Below are 12,613 nucleotides of genomic sequence, written 5' to 3'. Positions count from 1 at the left end.
TACCAGAGATCTGGTCCTAATTATACATTAAATGTGAGCTGCCACTCCCTCTCAATGTACATTGCATCCAAATTAAGAAGGCACATTTACAAGCAGCTTCTTTAAACCAAGCGCTGCTATACAATCCAGTTTACAATTATGTGCATAAAGTTAACGAAATAAACAGTTTAATATATTTGCATTAACTTTTCTGTTTTTCATTTGTTTTTTTTTTTACTTTATGATACAATTCCATAAGCATCAGCATTAACTTCTATTTGTTTCCCTTCTTTATGAATTTCATGTAAGATACTCTGATTCTAACATAGTTAAAATATGTCAGGCAGATGATTTTTAAGACTATGAAGAGGGCCCGGTGGCGTGGCCTAGCGGCTTGAACGTTCCAGGATCCCATATGGACGCCGGTTCTAATCCCGGCAGCTCCACTTCCCATCCAGCTCCCTGCTTGTGGCCTGGGAAGGCAGTGGAGGATGGCCCAATGCCTTGGGATCCTGAGCTGAGCTGGTCCGAAGCCAGAAGCTTCCTCCAGGTGTACATGCAGGCAATTTCTTGGACCATCTTCTGTTGCTTTTGCCTATGCAGAGGGACAGCCCCAACATCTTAAGTTTAATATTGAAGACACAAGACTACTATCTTTAACATACTAAACTACTTTCCCTGTCCTATATAATGTCAACAGGTATTTTTAAAAAAAGATAAAGAAAGAAAAGATTCTTGGGTGCCAATGTGGCGTAGTTGGCTAAGCTGTAGCCTGTGGTGCCAGCAACCCAAAGGGTGCTGGTTCGAGTCCTGGCTGTTCCCCTTCCGACTCAGCTCCATGCTGGCGGGCCTAGGAAAGCAGCAAAGGATGGCCTAAAGTCATCGCACCTCTGCACTCATGGAGGAGACTTGGATCATGCTCCTTGCTCCTCATTTTATCCTGGTCCAAACCTGGCTGATGCAGCCATTTGGAGAGTGAAGCAATGGATGGAAGATCTCTCTCCCTCTCTCTCTCTCTGTAACTTTCAAATAAATAAACAAGGAAATAAGAAATTAAGTGAATAAATGTTTAAAAATATCTAATTAAGATTAGGAAATGCACCTGGTGTGATAACGTAGTGATTGAAGTCCTTACCTTAAACGCACCAGGATTCCATGGCTGCCCTGCTTCCCATCCAGCTCCCTGCTTGTGGCCTGGGAGAGCAGTCGAGGACGGCCCAAAGCCTTGGGACCCTGCACCCATGTGGGAGACCTGGAGGAAGTTCCTGGCTCCTGCCTTTGGATTGACTCAGCTCCAGCTGTTACTGGCGCTTGGGGGAGATCGGAGGGAAGATCTTCCTCTCTGTCTCTCCTCCTCTCTGTTATCTGCCTTTCCAATAAAAAGAAATAAATCCTTTCAAAAAAGATTAGGAAAGGGTGAATTAAACCAAATATGCTTTATCAAAATATCTCTCAGAGTGTTTGGTAAGAAAATATGCATCCCAGCCATAGGCAACTGCCGAGGTTGCCTTGTACCTAGCCAAGTGTTACACTGCTGGGAGGAAAACAGCCAACAGCTGGTGAGCATTCTGGGTCTGATTAACGCCAAATTTATGTTAAAGATACCAGTATGACAGTATAGTTGCTTATCCTTATTATTATTATTCTTATTTTTAAGGGAAGCTGGGGAACTCTGGCCAGGACACCCTACTTGGCCTCCAGGTGGGGGTAGTGAAGGGGCCACTGCAAATTCCTGGGGAATGGTGTCTGGGGCCATATTGGAGAGGGAGCAGCTGTGAGGGCATGTTTTGATAGGAAACATGACTGTTGAGGTTTTCCACGGCCCCGGGCCACTGCAATTACAGATAGGCAAGGGTGCTGAGACAGAGTGATTTAGAGAGGAAACCAGACAGCATGTCTGGATCAGGCCAAAGCATCTGTCCACATGGGAGTCCTGGGCTGGGCTGAATAGCATCACCTGCTGTCCATGGGCACTTAAAAAAACTGGGGCTGGCAACCAGCACATGTGAGAACCAGGAAGGGAGGGGCAGAGCCAGGGTGAATATGGGGGTGCTCCCCTGCTGGACGGCTACTGGAGAGCGTGAGCTGGGATGGGGCAGACCAGACTAGGCAGGGCTACAACACCTGTGCACCCCATGTGAGCCAGATCAGGGAAAAGCCAGGCTGGGCTGACTCTTCTTACTGGTGCAAGCATAAATCAGAGTGGGTAAGGGTTGGTTGGACTCGCCACAGTATCAACTGGCAGATGCTGGCACAGGGGGCTAGTTCTGTCAAGTTAAACTGCAGAACCACCTGGAGAGTGCATGATCCGGGAATGGGAGTGGCCTACAAGGGAAATAGTGGGCTCCTCCCTCTTGGGTTACCACCCCCACTGGAGGGCACGAAAACCAGGACAGGGGCTGGGGTGGCTAGACAGAAAGGCAACAAACAGCATGTGTGTGGGCTGGATAGTCAGGCTTATTGGGTTGAATTAGGCTTTCAAGTCCATTGACATGTATGAGAGCTGAATGGGATATGGGACAGACTGGACTAGTTTGCTGCACATACTGGCAAACCAGGATTTAGGGCAGGCCTGGTGGGGGTTATTGTGGGTCGCTCTGACTAGGCTGCAGCTCCCACTGGTTTATGTGAGGGCCGAGTGTGTGCTGGGCAGAACCAGGCTGGACTGCAACACCCATTGGTTCAGTGGAAGACAGCGCTGGAAACAGAACCAATCCAGCAATTGCAACCTCCAGCTGGTAGTGGCAATGGACTGTGCCCGGCCCTGTACTTGCTAGTACATTCAAGAATCTGGTCTGGGAACACCTCAGACAAAGTTTCTTTGGGGATCTCCCCAATTGAACTGTCAGACTCAGAACCCTAACCATGAAAAGATAGAGGACAGAACAAATCAATCAACCACCTCAGCCATAAGTTGGCAGTGAAAAACTGGGCAAACGGAGACTCTAAGATGGAGTATGTTAATCAGTGGATTCTTCAATGACCTCACCGTGCTAGGAATGACGAGATTGGCAGCGATTCATAACTGGTGAACTATCAAAACCACTTAAACAAGACCCTCAGAGCATACCCTACACCAGGTCCTGGAGTGGGTGAGAGACTGGGTGGGGCTTCTCCCTTAAAATCACCCTTTACTTCAGATACATGAAGGAAACAATGTGGAAATAATAGTTTTACCCACTTTCCTGTAGCCCTTGAAGCTTTTACCCTAATTAACTATGTAAAGATTCTCAAAATATAATTTAAAAAATGGAAAAAGAAAAAAAAAAAACTGGGGCTGGGACGCATGCCTGGCTGGACTAGGCCACAGTGCCCTCATGTCAGAGCAGGGGGTGGGCCACAGTACCCACTGGAATATGAAAGAACCAGATCCAGGGGCAGATTCTGTAAGTGGAATTGTGGACTTGCCTTTGTGAGATGAGAGCACCCACCAGTTTATTCAGAGAGCTGGGGATGGTGACAGGCAGGCCTAGCCAGGTTGGACCAGGAATTCACCTGATAGGAACCTACCTGACACAGGAGCTGGCCAAGGGAGAAAGCCAGGTAGGGCCAGACTGTAGCACCTCCTGTGCATGTGAGGGTCAGGACTAAGGGAAGACCGTGCCAGGCAGCGCTTCTGCTGGAATGTGTAGGATCTGGGGATTGGAACAGGCGTGGTAGGGGAACTAACTTACTAGTCCGCAGCTCCCTCTTGGGTCATGGGAGCCAGGGCTCGGGGCAGGCCAGGCCTTAGCACCAATTGGCACACACAAGAGCCAGGATAGGGTGTAGGCTGTGCTTGGCTAGGCCAGGCTGCAATACCTGCCAGCAAGAGCTAAGTCTACGGGTATGCTGTACCAGGCTGAGTTAAAGCATCTGCCTGAATTTGCAAGACTCAGGGCTAGGGATGGGCCTAGCAGGGGAACTCTGGGGACTCCCTTGCAGGGCTGCAGCTCCCACCGGGTAACTGCGAGAGCCAGCGCTATGTGCAAGACAGGCTGGGTAAGGCTGTAGCAACCATTGGCATGTGTGTGGACTAAGTCTGGGGACAGGCCAAACTGGGCTGTGCTCTAGCACTCGCTGGTGATTGAAAGAGCCAGAATGGGTGTGGAACAAGCCAGGCTAGTTACGTGAGAGCCAGGTTTAGGACAAACCAGCGGGATAGGCTGTAGCATCCATCAGTGAGAACTGGAATAGATGCAGGCCAGTCGTCATCAAAGGACCATCCACCATCCTCAGGTGCTGATGTAGTTTGACAGCAAGGAACAGTCATAGAAGGAAAAGACTGAACCATGTATCCCACCCACCTTCCTCCATCCCTAACCCTCATCCTAATTACAGGCCCACATGGGCAGGCACCCCTCTCAAGTATGTAAACAGAAAAGAAAAAACTATTAAAACTATTGAAGACAAAATTAAATTAAAAAAAACACATTCTGTGAATTCTCAGTATAACATGGAATATAAGTTTTCTTATATCTCAGAATCCTTTCTCTCTCCAAATATCTAATTTTATCTAGGGAAGCTAATGTTCGGTAGAACAGCGTTAGGGAAATGACCTAATTCAAATGAGGTCACGTCAGTTCCTTTGCCCTCATCAAATCCCCACCCTTTGACTCAACACATCAGATTGGACCATTTCTTGCATTTCCATTATCCTTCCCATTTGGGAGTCGCTGGTTTTGAGATCTCAGTGCTCTGGCATCTCAAATGCCCTGTACTTTCTGGTTTACGGATTACAAATGTGAGTGACTTCAAAGTTCTTTCGACAACATCCAAGGCACCAACTTTTTTTTTTTTTGTAAAATTTATTTATTTTTATTACAAAGTCAGATGTACAGAGAGGAGGAGAGACAGAGAGGAAGATCTTCCCTCTGATGGTTCACTCCCCAAGTGACCGCAATGACCAGTGCTGCGCTGATCCAAAGCCAGGAGCCAGGAACTTCCTCCAGGTCTCCCACACGGGTGCAGGGTCCCAAGGCTTTGGGTCGTTCTCAACTGCTCTCCCAGGCCACAAGCAGGGAGCTGGATGGGAAGTGGGGCAGCCGGGGATTAGAACCAGCATTCATATGGGATCCTGGCACATTGAAGGCGAGGAATTCAGTCACTAGGCTACTGCACTTGGCCCCAGAACCAATCTTCTTACACTCAAATCATTCCATTTCCACTGAAATAGATACTGCTTTCCTCTTTCCTAACCTTATCTCATGGGGAATGTAACCTATAGCCCAGCTGGAAGACAAATATAAACCTTAAGCTCAGACTTAATTAAAAGACTGGACGATCCCAGCGGCAGGGCAGGCCAAATGGAGAGCATGCTTAGCCTTTGGGAAACAGCTCAGAAATGTACCTGGAATCCCACTGGGAGTGATGGGACCCTGCCAAGTGTGCCGTGAAGAAAAGGGGAGCAGTCAGGAAGGAAACTAGACAGCTTTCTCAACTCTTTATAACTGAATCCTCCCAGTTTGGCTTCAGTAACTGGCTAGAACGAACTTAATTCCTAACAAACACAATTGTCAACGTGAATGATTATAAACTATTCTGAATTATCTACTTTTTTGCTCCGACCAGCAGAGCCAGTAACGAGGACAGGGAGAGGTCTGGGGATGAAGCACCGACAGGAGACCAGTGCTGGTAGAAGTCTACTGCTCCTTTACCTCTCCTAAGTCCTAACTTAGCCAGGCAATTGGATAGAGATGAGTCCAGTGTGTTTTTAGCCGTAAGCCCAGTTCCTGTTCCTGAGCAGCCCAACAAGCACTAACAAACTCTTTAGTCCACAACACTTTTTAAAAAATGATTTTTATTGCAAAGTCAGATATAGAGAGGAAGATCTTCCATCTGGTGATTCACTCCGCAAGCATCCGCAATGGCTGGAGCTGTGCCACTCCGAAGCCAGGAGCTTCTTCTGGGTCTCCCACATGGGTGCAGGGTCCCAAGGCTTTGGGCCAGCCTCTACTGCTTTCCCAGGCCACAAGTATAGAGCTGGATGTGAAGTGGGGCCACCAGGAATAGAGCCAGCGCCCATTTGGGATCCTGGCGCATTCAAGGCAAGGAATTTAGTCACTAGGCTACTGCGCTGGGCCCTGGATTATCTACTTTTGACTATGATAGAACATGACTAACATAGGGTTCATAATATTTTTTTAAAGATTTATTGATCTTGGGCCCGGCGCGGTGGCGCAAGTGGTTAAAGGTCCTCGCCTTGCACGCCCGGGATCCCATATGGGCGCCGGTTCTAATCCCGGCAGCCCCGCTTCCCTTCCAGCTCCCTGCCTGTGGCCTGGGAAAGCAGTCGAGGACAGCCCAAAGCTTTGGGAACCTGCACCCGCGTGGGAAACCCGGAAGAGGCTCCTGGCTTCGGATCGGCATAGTATCGGCCCGTTGCGCTCACTTGGGGAGTGAATCATCGGACGGAAGACCTTCCTCTCTGTCTCTCCTCTCTGTATATCCGCCTTTCCAATGAAAAAATAATAAAAAAATAAATCTTTAAAAAGATTTATTGATCTTTATTGGAAAGTCAGATATACAGAGAGGAGGAGAGACAGGAAGATCTTCTGTCCACTGATTCACTCCCAAAGTGGTCACAGTGGCCGGAGCTGAGCCAATCCAAAGCCAGGAGCCAGGAGCTTCTTCTGGCTCTCCAACTTGGGTGCAGGGTCCCAAGGCTTTGGGCTGTTCTCAACTACTTTCCAAGGCCATAAGCAGAGAGCTGGATGGGACGCAGGGCAGCTGGGAATATAACCGGAACCCATAATGGGATCCTGTGCTTGCAAGGTAAGGACTTTAGCCAATAGGCTATTGTGTAGGGCCCCGTAATACTTCTGGAAGCTGAAGATAAACAAGTGTTCTCCAGTTTTGTGACATTTCCTTCAAGTTCTGAGAAAAGCTCTTCAGTATGAGTCAAGGCATTTTTAGAGACACAAAAGCTGGAAAAGTAAATCAGTAAAAGCCAATCAAGTAAGGCCTGTCTCATTTTACGTCACTGGCTTTACAAACTGTTTTTTTTTTTTTTTTAAGATTTATTTTATTTTTTATTGGAAAGGCAGATATACAGAGAGGAGAGACAGAGAGGAAGATCTTCCATCCGATGATTCACTCCCCAAGTGAGCGCAAAGGTCGATGCTATGCTGAACTGAAGCCAGGAGCCTCTTCCGGGTCTCCCACGCGGGTGCAGGGTCCCAAGGCTTTGGGCCGTCCTCGACTGCTTTCCCAGGCCACAGGCAGGGAGCTGGATGGGAAGCGGGGCTGCTGGGATTAGAACCAGCACCCATATGGGATCCCAGGCGTGCTAGGTGAGGACCTTAACCACTTGCGCCACCGCACCGTGCCCGGCTTTACAAACTCTTAAAAAATATATTCATATCAGAGTATTTTTTAATTTGTAATAGAAATCTACTAGAATTTTTAATTTGTAATAGAAATCTAACCCAACTAGAAGAAATTCACTACTACATAGCTAAGATTATGTATGCATTTATTTATAAAATAACGAAAAATTACGAATATATCTTTTATTGTACTGTGAAAATGTCTTGGTACATGTAAGAAACATTATATACTTGGAGGACAGCATTCAGAACTGGTTAAGACAAAAGACAAATCATAATTTTAAACTCAACCTTGATTTAAGGGAAAGGCTATAAATTATTGGCTGAAATGCATTTAGCATGAACTCAGGTTCTACAACATAGAGCATGGAAGAGTACAAAAGGTGTTGGAGGACTTCTTGTTGATTCTTAAATACTAGTTTTCTTCTGAGACAAGTTGATTTTATCTCCAAGACTTAGGGCCATTCCCTATAAAGAAGAACGAAGATGTTTATAATGACTAAAACTTCATGTAACTGGTAAGTTATTCCATCTTAACCAAGCCTTGAGTGACAGCACATAAAGGAGAAAATGGAAATGTATAAAACAGACTCATCCAAACTTTACTAGGTTGAGTTTGGTGCTGGATTTACCAAAAAAGTTAGTAAATTTGTACCTTGGTTTCCACTACATTCTGGAAGTATCTTAGAGGAATCAATTTCTTTTAAAAGCAAATATCCCAGAATGACAGGCCCCAAAGGTAGAACATTTTAATGAAGCAAAGTAATATTTCTATTTAGAGAATACTACCGTCATATATATGCATGTAACACACAAAGCAAAACAGACAACACTACATAAATAAATACGACGTACATTCTTTCTTCCTTGTTCAGACTAGAGATGCTCAAGAAAACAACTGTTACCTGACTCTTTGCACGAATCCTTATGTGGCCAGTGACCGCCGCGTCAGGTCCCTGGTGAATTGGCTTCTCAATGCTGACATTTGCAAGTGCATCTTCTCCAAATATGGAACGAGCATAGAGGTTGGCTGCCATAAAGCCACAGTAACCAGAAAGGGCCTGAAAAAAATTATGATAAACTTAATATTTAACTAGAAAACTACAGATAAGCAAGACACAAACAGCATATTATTATTTAAAACCGTATTTATGTGGTAATGATTAGTTTATGAGCCTGTCAAAATTCGAAAAAGTATATATGTAAAATTCTATGTATATTATACTTCGATAAACCTGACTTTAAAGAAATAGTACCTATACCAATTTGTCTTTATATTTACGTATTCTCTTTACTTCTTCCGCTGTCTCCCAGGCCAGATCTTAAGCTCCATGAAGGAAAACATTATTTTTAATTTTAGTATAGTATTTGTGAAATAAATTTACATATTAATTAAAGCCTACTTGCTTAGCAGCATTCTCATGGATAAACTGGAAACTATAACATTAACAGAATTTTGGTAAAGGAAAATTATATAGAACCCAGCTTTGTTTTTTTCTTATACACACACACACACACACACACACACACACAGAGTCATAATATACCAACAATTCTATATTTGATCAGGTACATTCTGACCTGTTACAATAAGCCCACGAAAGAGGTCATGGACATTTTTAAATCTAGCATTACAAATAAAATATTTTGGAATACATCTCTAACTCAATGGGTGAAAAGACTGGAAAAGAAGAAATCCAATTAGATTAGTCAACTGGGTCATTGCACTAGGAACAAGCAGGATGACGTATTCTAACACAAAGGGGTAAGCAGATACACTCGTTCTTTGAGTCAACTGTTGAAGCTGTTTTTTTAAGATTTATTTTATTTTTACTGGAAAGTCAGATATACAAAGAGGAGGAAAGACAGAGAGGAAGATCTTCCATCTGATGATTCACTCTCCAAGTGAGCGCAACGGCTGGAACTGAGCCAATCCAAAACCAGGAGCCAGGAGCTCTTCCGAGTCTCCCAAGCGGGTGCAGGAACCCAAGGCCTTGGGCCATCCTAGACTGCTTTTCCAGGCCACAAGCAGGGAGCTGGATGGGAAGCCGGGCTGGAGGGATTAGAACTGGCACCCACATGGGATCCTGGCGTGTGAAAGGAGGGGACTTCAAGCCACTAGGCTGCCATGCAGACTATGAATGTTTGTTTTAAAGAGACAGACACACACATACATGCACACACATAAAAGATGGAGCTCTTCCAAGTCCCCAACAGCCAGGTTTGGGCCAGAAGCAAACCAGGAACTCCATCCAGGTCTCCCACTGTCCCATGCTGGTGCAGGGACCCAAGGACTTAGGCCATCACTCACTGTCTTGCAAGCAGCAATACCAGGAAGCTGGATTAGAAGCAATGCAGGGGCCTGGTCCTGAAGTATAGAAGGTTAAGTTGCTGCCTGTAGCAGCAGCATCCTACAAGGGTAACAGTTCCAATTCCAGCTGCTCCACTTTTTTTTTTTTAAAGATTTATTTATTTTTATTACAAAGCCAGATATACAGAGAGGAAGAAAGACAGAGAGGAAGATCTTCCCTCCGATGATTCACTCCCCAAGTGAGCACAACGGCTGGTGCTACACCGATCCGAAGCCGGGAACCAGGAACCTCTTCAAGGTCTCCCATATGGGTGCAGGATCCCAAAGCTTTGGGCCGGCTTCGACTGCTTTCCCAGGCCACAAGCAGGGAGCTGGATGGGAAGTAGAGCTGCCAAGATTAGAACTGGTGCCCATATGGGATCCTGGTGCGTTCAAGGAGAGGACTTCAACTGACAGGCCATGGCGCAAGGCCCGCTGCTCCACTTTTGATCAGCTCTCTGCTAATGTGCCTGGGAGAACAGCAGAGCTTCTGAGAGATCAGTACCTGCGTGGGAGACTGCGATGAAGCTCCTGGATACTGGCATTGGCCTGGCCCAGTCCGGACGCTTGCGGCCATTTGGGGAGTGAACTAGTGAATGGAAGATTTGTCTCTTGTTCTTTCTGTAACTTTCAAATAAATAAATGACAGTGGCTTAAACTGCTCCCCTGAAGACTTCTTTAAGCTACTCTTCCCAAGTAGAAGAAACCAAAAGCATAGCAGAAGAAATGCATGAAATCCATGAGTCTCCCTTTCTGTCATATTTAAGAAATTCTGCAAATGTTACCTTCTCTGGAGTGAGGCATTTCATGTTGGTTGACTTTAGTATGTGCTGCAAGTACTCATTTAAGTCAATCATGTTGGTGTTAACTGTCACCTGTAAAGGAACAAGGAAGTCAATTACATCATAATTCTTACAGCAAGAAAATTGTGAATCAGTAATATTTCATATTAGAACCCTTTCAAACATCTAGAGGGCAGAGCAGGCAACAACAAAGTAAATAGCATCTACAAAATCACAACAACATGCAAGTTGGTATCACTGCTTTTAGACATAGGTAAGAAAAGATCAATATTAAATAGATATTTTTAAAACAAATCAAAATTCAAAGGAACAAAGATCCCAGCAGGTCACAAGCTTTGCAAAACCTCTTCTGGATGCTATGTTCAATGAAAGTTATTACTAATACGTAGACAGAATAAAATTTTGCACTTAATGCCTTCATCAGATTAATTATAGAACTGCTACTCAAATCAACTTACAACAGTAAATTATTAAACTACTTGTACGGTATTCAGTTTAGGCTAACTTTAAGCAACAGATATCAAAATAGTGCTTGCTTTTTCACACATGATACTTCTCAGTGGGATTAATTTTAACAGGGAGCCCCTGAAAATTAGCCAAAGATTAATGAATTCAAGGAAATCTCCAAAGAACCAACTTTGTTTTCCCATTCAAACTCGGCCCACATCTGGCGAAATTCAGCATCAGTGCAAGTTGCAGGCTGGATATAGTCCATGATGTCAATATGGATATCACTCAGGACCACACAATTTCTGTCACTTGCTGCTCCAGATACATCATAAACTGTAATACATACACACAAAAAGGTCTCCAGTCACTGAAGCAAATTTCAATTTTGTTTTAAATGCACAAGTAGTTATATTATTATGCAAATAAGCATCTACAGAATGTTTATTATATACTGGGCTCTAAGTATTTTACAAGTTTTGGTTAGTTAATACTCCCATCAATCCTATGTGACAATTTTGTCATTCTCTATCTTACAGATGAAAAACAAAATCACAGAGGTTAATTTTACAACATCAAATGACTAGTAAGGAGTGGAGACAGGATTCAAATTCAGGCCACATTCCGTTTTTAAACAAATAATCAGTCCCGTAGTAGTGTGGTAGGCATTTAAGCTGACACACAGATAGTAGCGTTCCAGCCCAGGTGCTCAATCAGTGCTTCTGAGGGAATATGGCTGAACTACAGTACTTAAACAACACAAGATCATTTGCTTGCAGAGTAGAAAGTTATAATTTGGTCCCATTCTTTCCTCTTTTTGATGTTTTAGCATCCCTCATTCCTTCTACTTTCAAGACAACTGAGATTACCAATAAAAAGGTCCTTTAATTTTCAATCCAAATTATTAAAAATCAATGTTTCTCTGAACGCCATTCTCCACCCCCATTCCCTTTCATAAGCTGCCTATTCTCTCCAGGATTAATACTTCCTGATAATATGATCTCTTCATTCGTCCAAGACCTCACTCTCTTTCACCCTCATGTTTTTACTTTTTCATTCTTCTCCAAACCTATATTCCAATGGGTACACTCAAGATGCTCTTAAGAAAATAAATCTCACCCAATCCCTGTCTTCTCATCTGGCTACTGCACTCTGATTGCTTGGGAAGTTGAGGTGCTACACACAGAACAGCCTACACTCACTGCCTGCATGTCTTCACCTCCTTCTTAAGCCTTCACCTTGTCAGTGTTGCACAAGACATCAACAGACACGCCTTTTCCTCTCACAGAAAACATTTTTAGACAACTGCCCATCAAATTCCAAGGACCCCAACTTCAGACGTCATGTTACTTGTTCATCTACAATGTGAGATATTGCTTGAAGATTTTTCCTTACTTCTGAAACTGTATTTCAGATTCCCTTGTAGACTTCTCAACTTCTGATGTCTTATTTTTGTTGTTCTATTAGGTCATTTTTTAAAGTCTCCCTTCTTTTCATTTGTTTTGTCTTTTCTGTGTGATTTCTTTTATTCCTATTGATTGTCAAATAGTTTAGATCTAGTTTAGATTTTGTATGCCAAGACTTACATTAAACTGCTGTTGGTTATCTTTAAACACCTCAACATCTAACTTGCTCAAGATTAAATTATGTATTCTCTCAAATTTATTCTCCTATGTCTCCTGGTTTGGTAAGTGATAAAACCAAACACCTAATACAATCCAGAAATC

General features: G+C 44.1%; 1 protein-coding gene across 1 annotated transcript in view; it reads right to left on the bottom strand.

Annotated features, from left to right (window-relative positions):
- Window positions 1-7,415: 7,415 nt before the first annotated feature.
- COPB1 (COPI coat complex subunit beta 1) overlaps window positions 7,416-12,613 on the bottom strand; it is a 42,545-nt gene continuing 37,347 nt past the window's right edge. Inside the window, exons 19-22 of the mRNA XM_040989070.1 lie at window positions 11,077-11,222; window positions 10,422-10,511; window positions 8,192-8,347; window positions 7,416-7,754 (exon numbers count right to left, since the gene is read on the bottom strand). Of these exons, the coding sequence (XP_040845004.1) occupies window positions 7,695-7,754; window positions 8,192-8,347; window positions 10,422-10,511; window positions 11,077-11,222 (452 nt within the window). The 3' untranslated portion in view covers window positions 7,416-7,694. The remainder of the gene's footprint in view (window positions 7,755-8,191; window positions 8,348-10,421; window positions 10,512-11,076; window positions 11,223-12,613) is intronic.

Source organism: Ochotona curzoniae, unplaced genomic scaffold, assembly GCF_017591425.1.
Source record: "Ochotona curzoniae isolate NIBS_2020 unplaced genomic scaffold, NIBS_Ocur_1.0 contig_517, whole genome shotgun sequence".
Classification (NCBI taxonomy): Eukaryota; Metazoa; Chordata; class Mammalia; order Lagomorpha; family Ochotonidae; genus Ochotona; species Ochotona curzoniae.
This window is presented reverse-complemented; position numbering and strand designations above follow the sequence as displayed.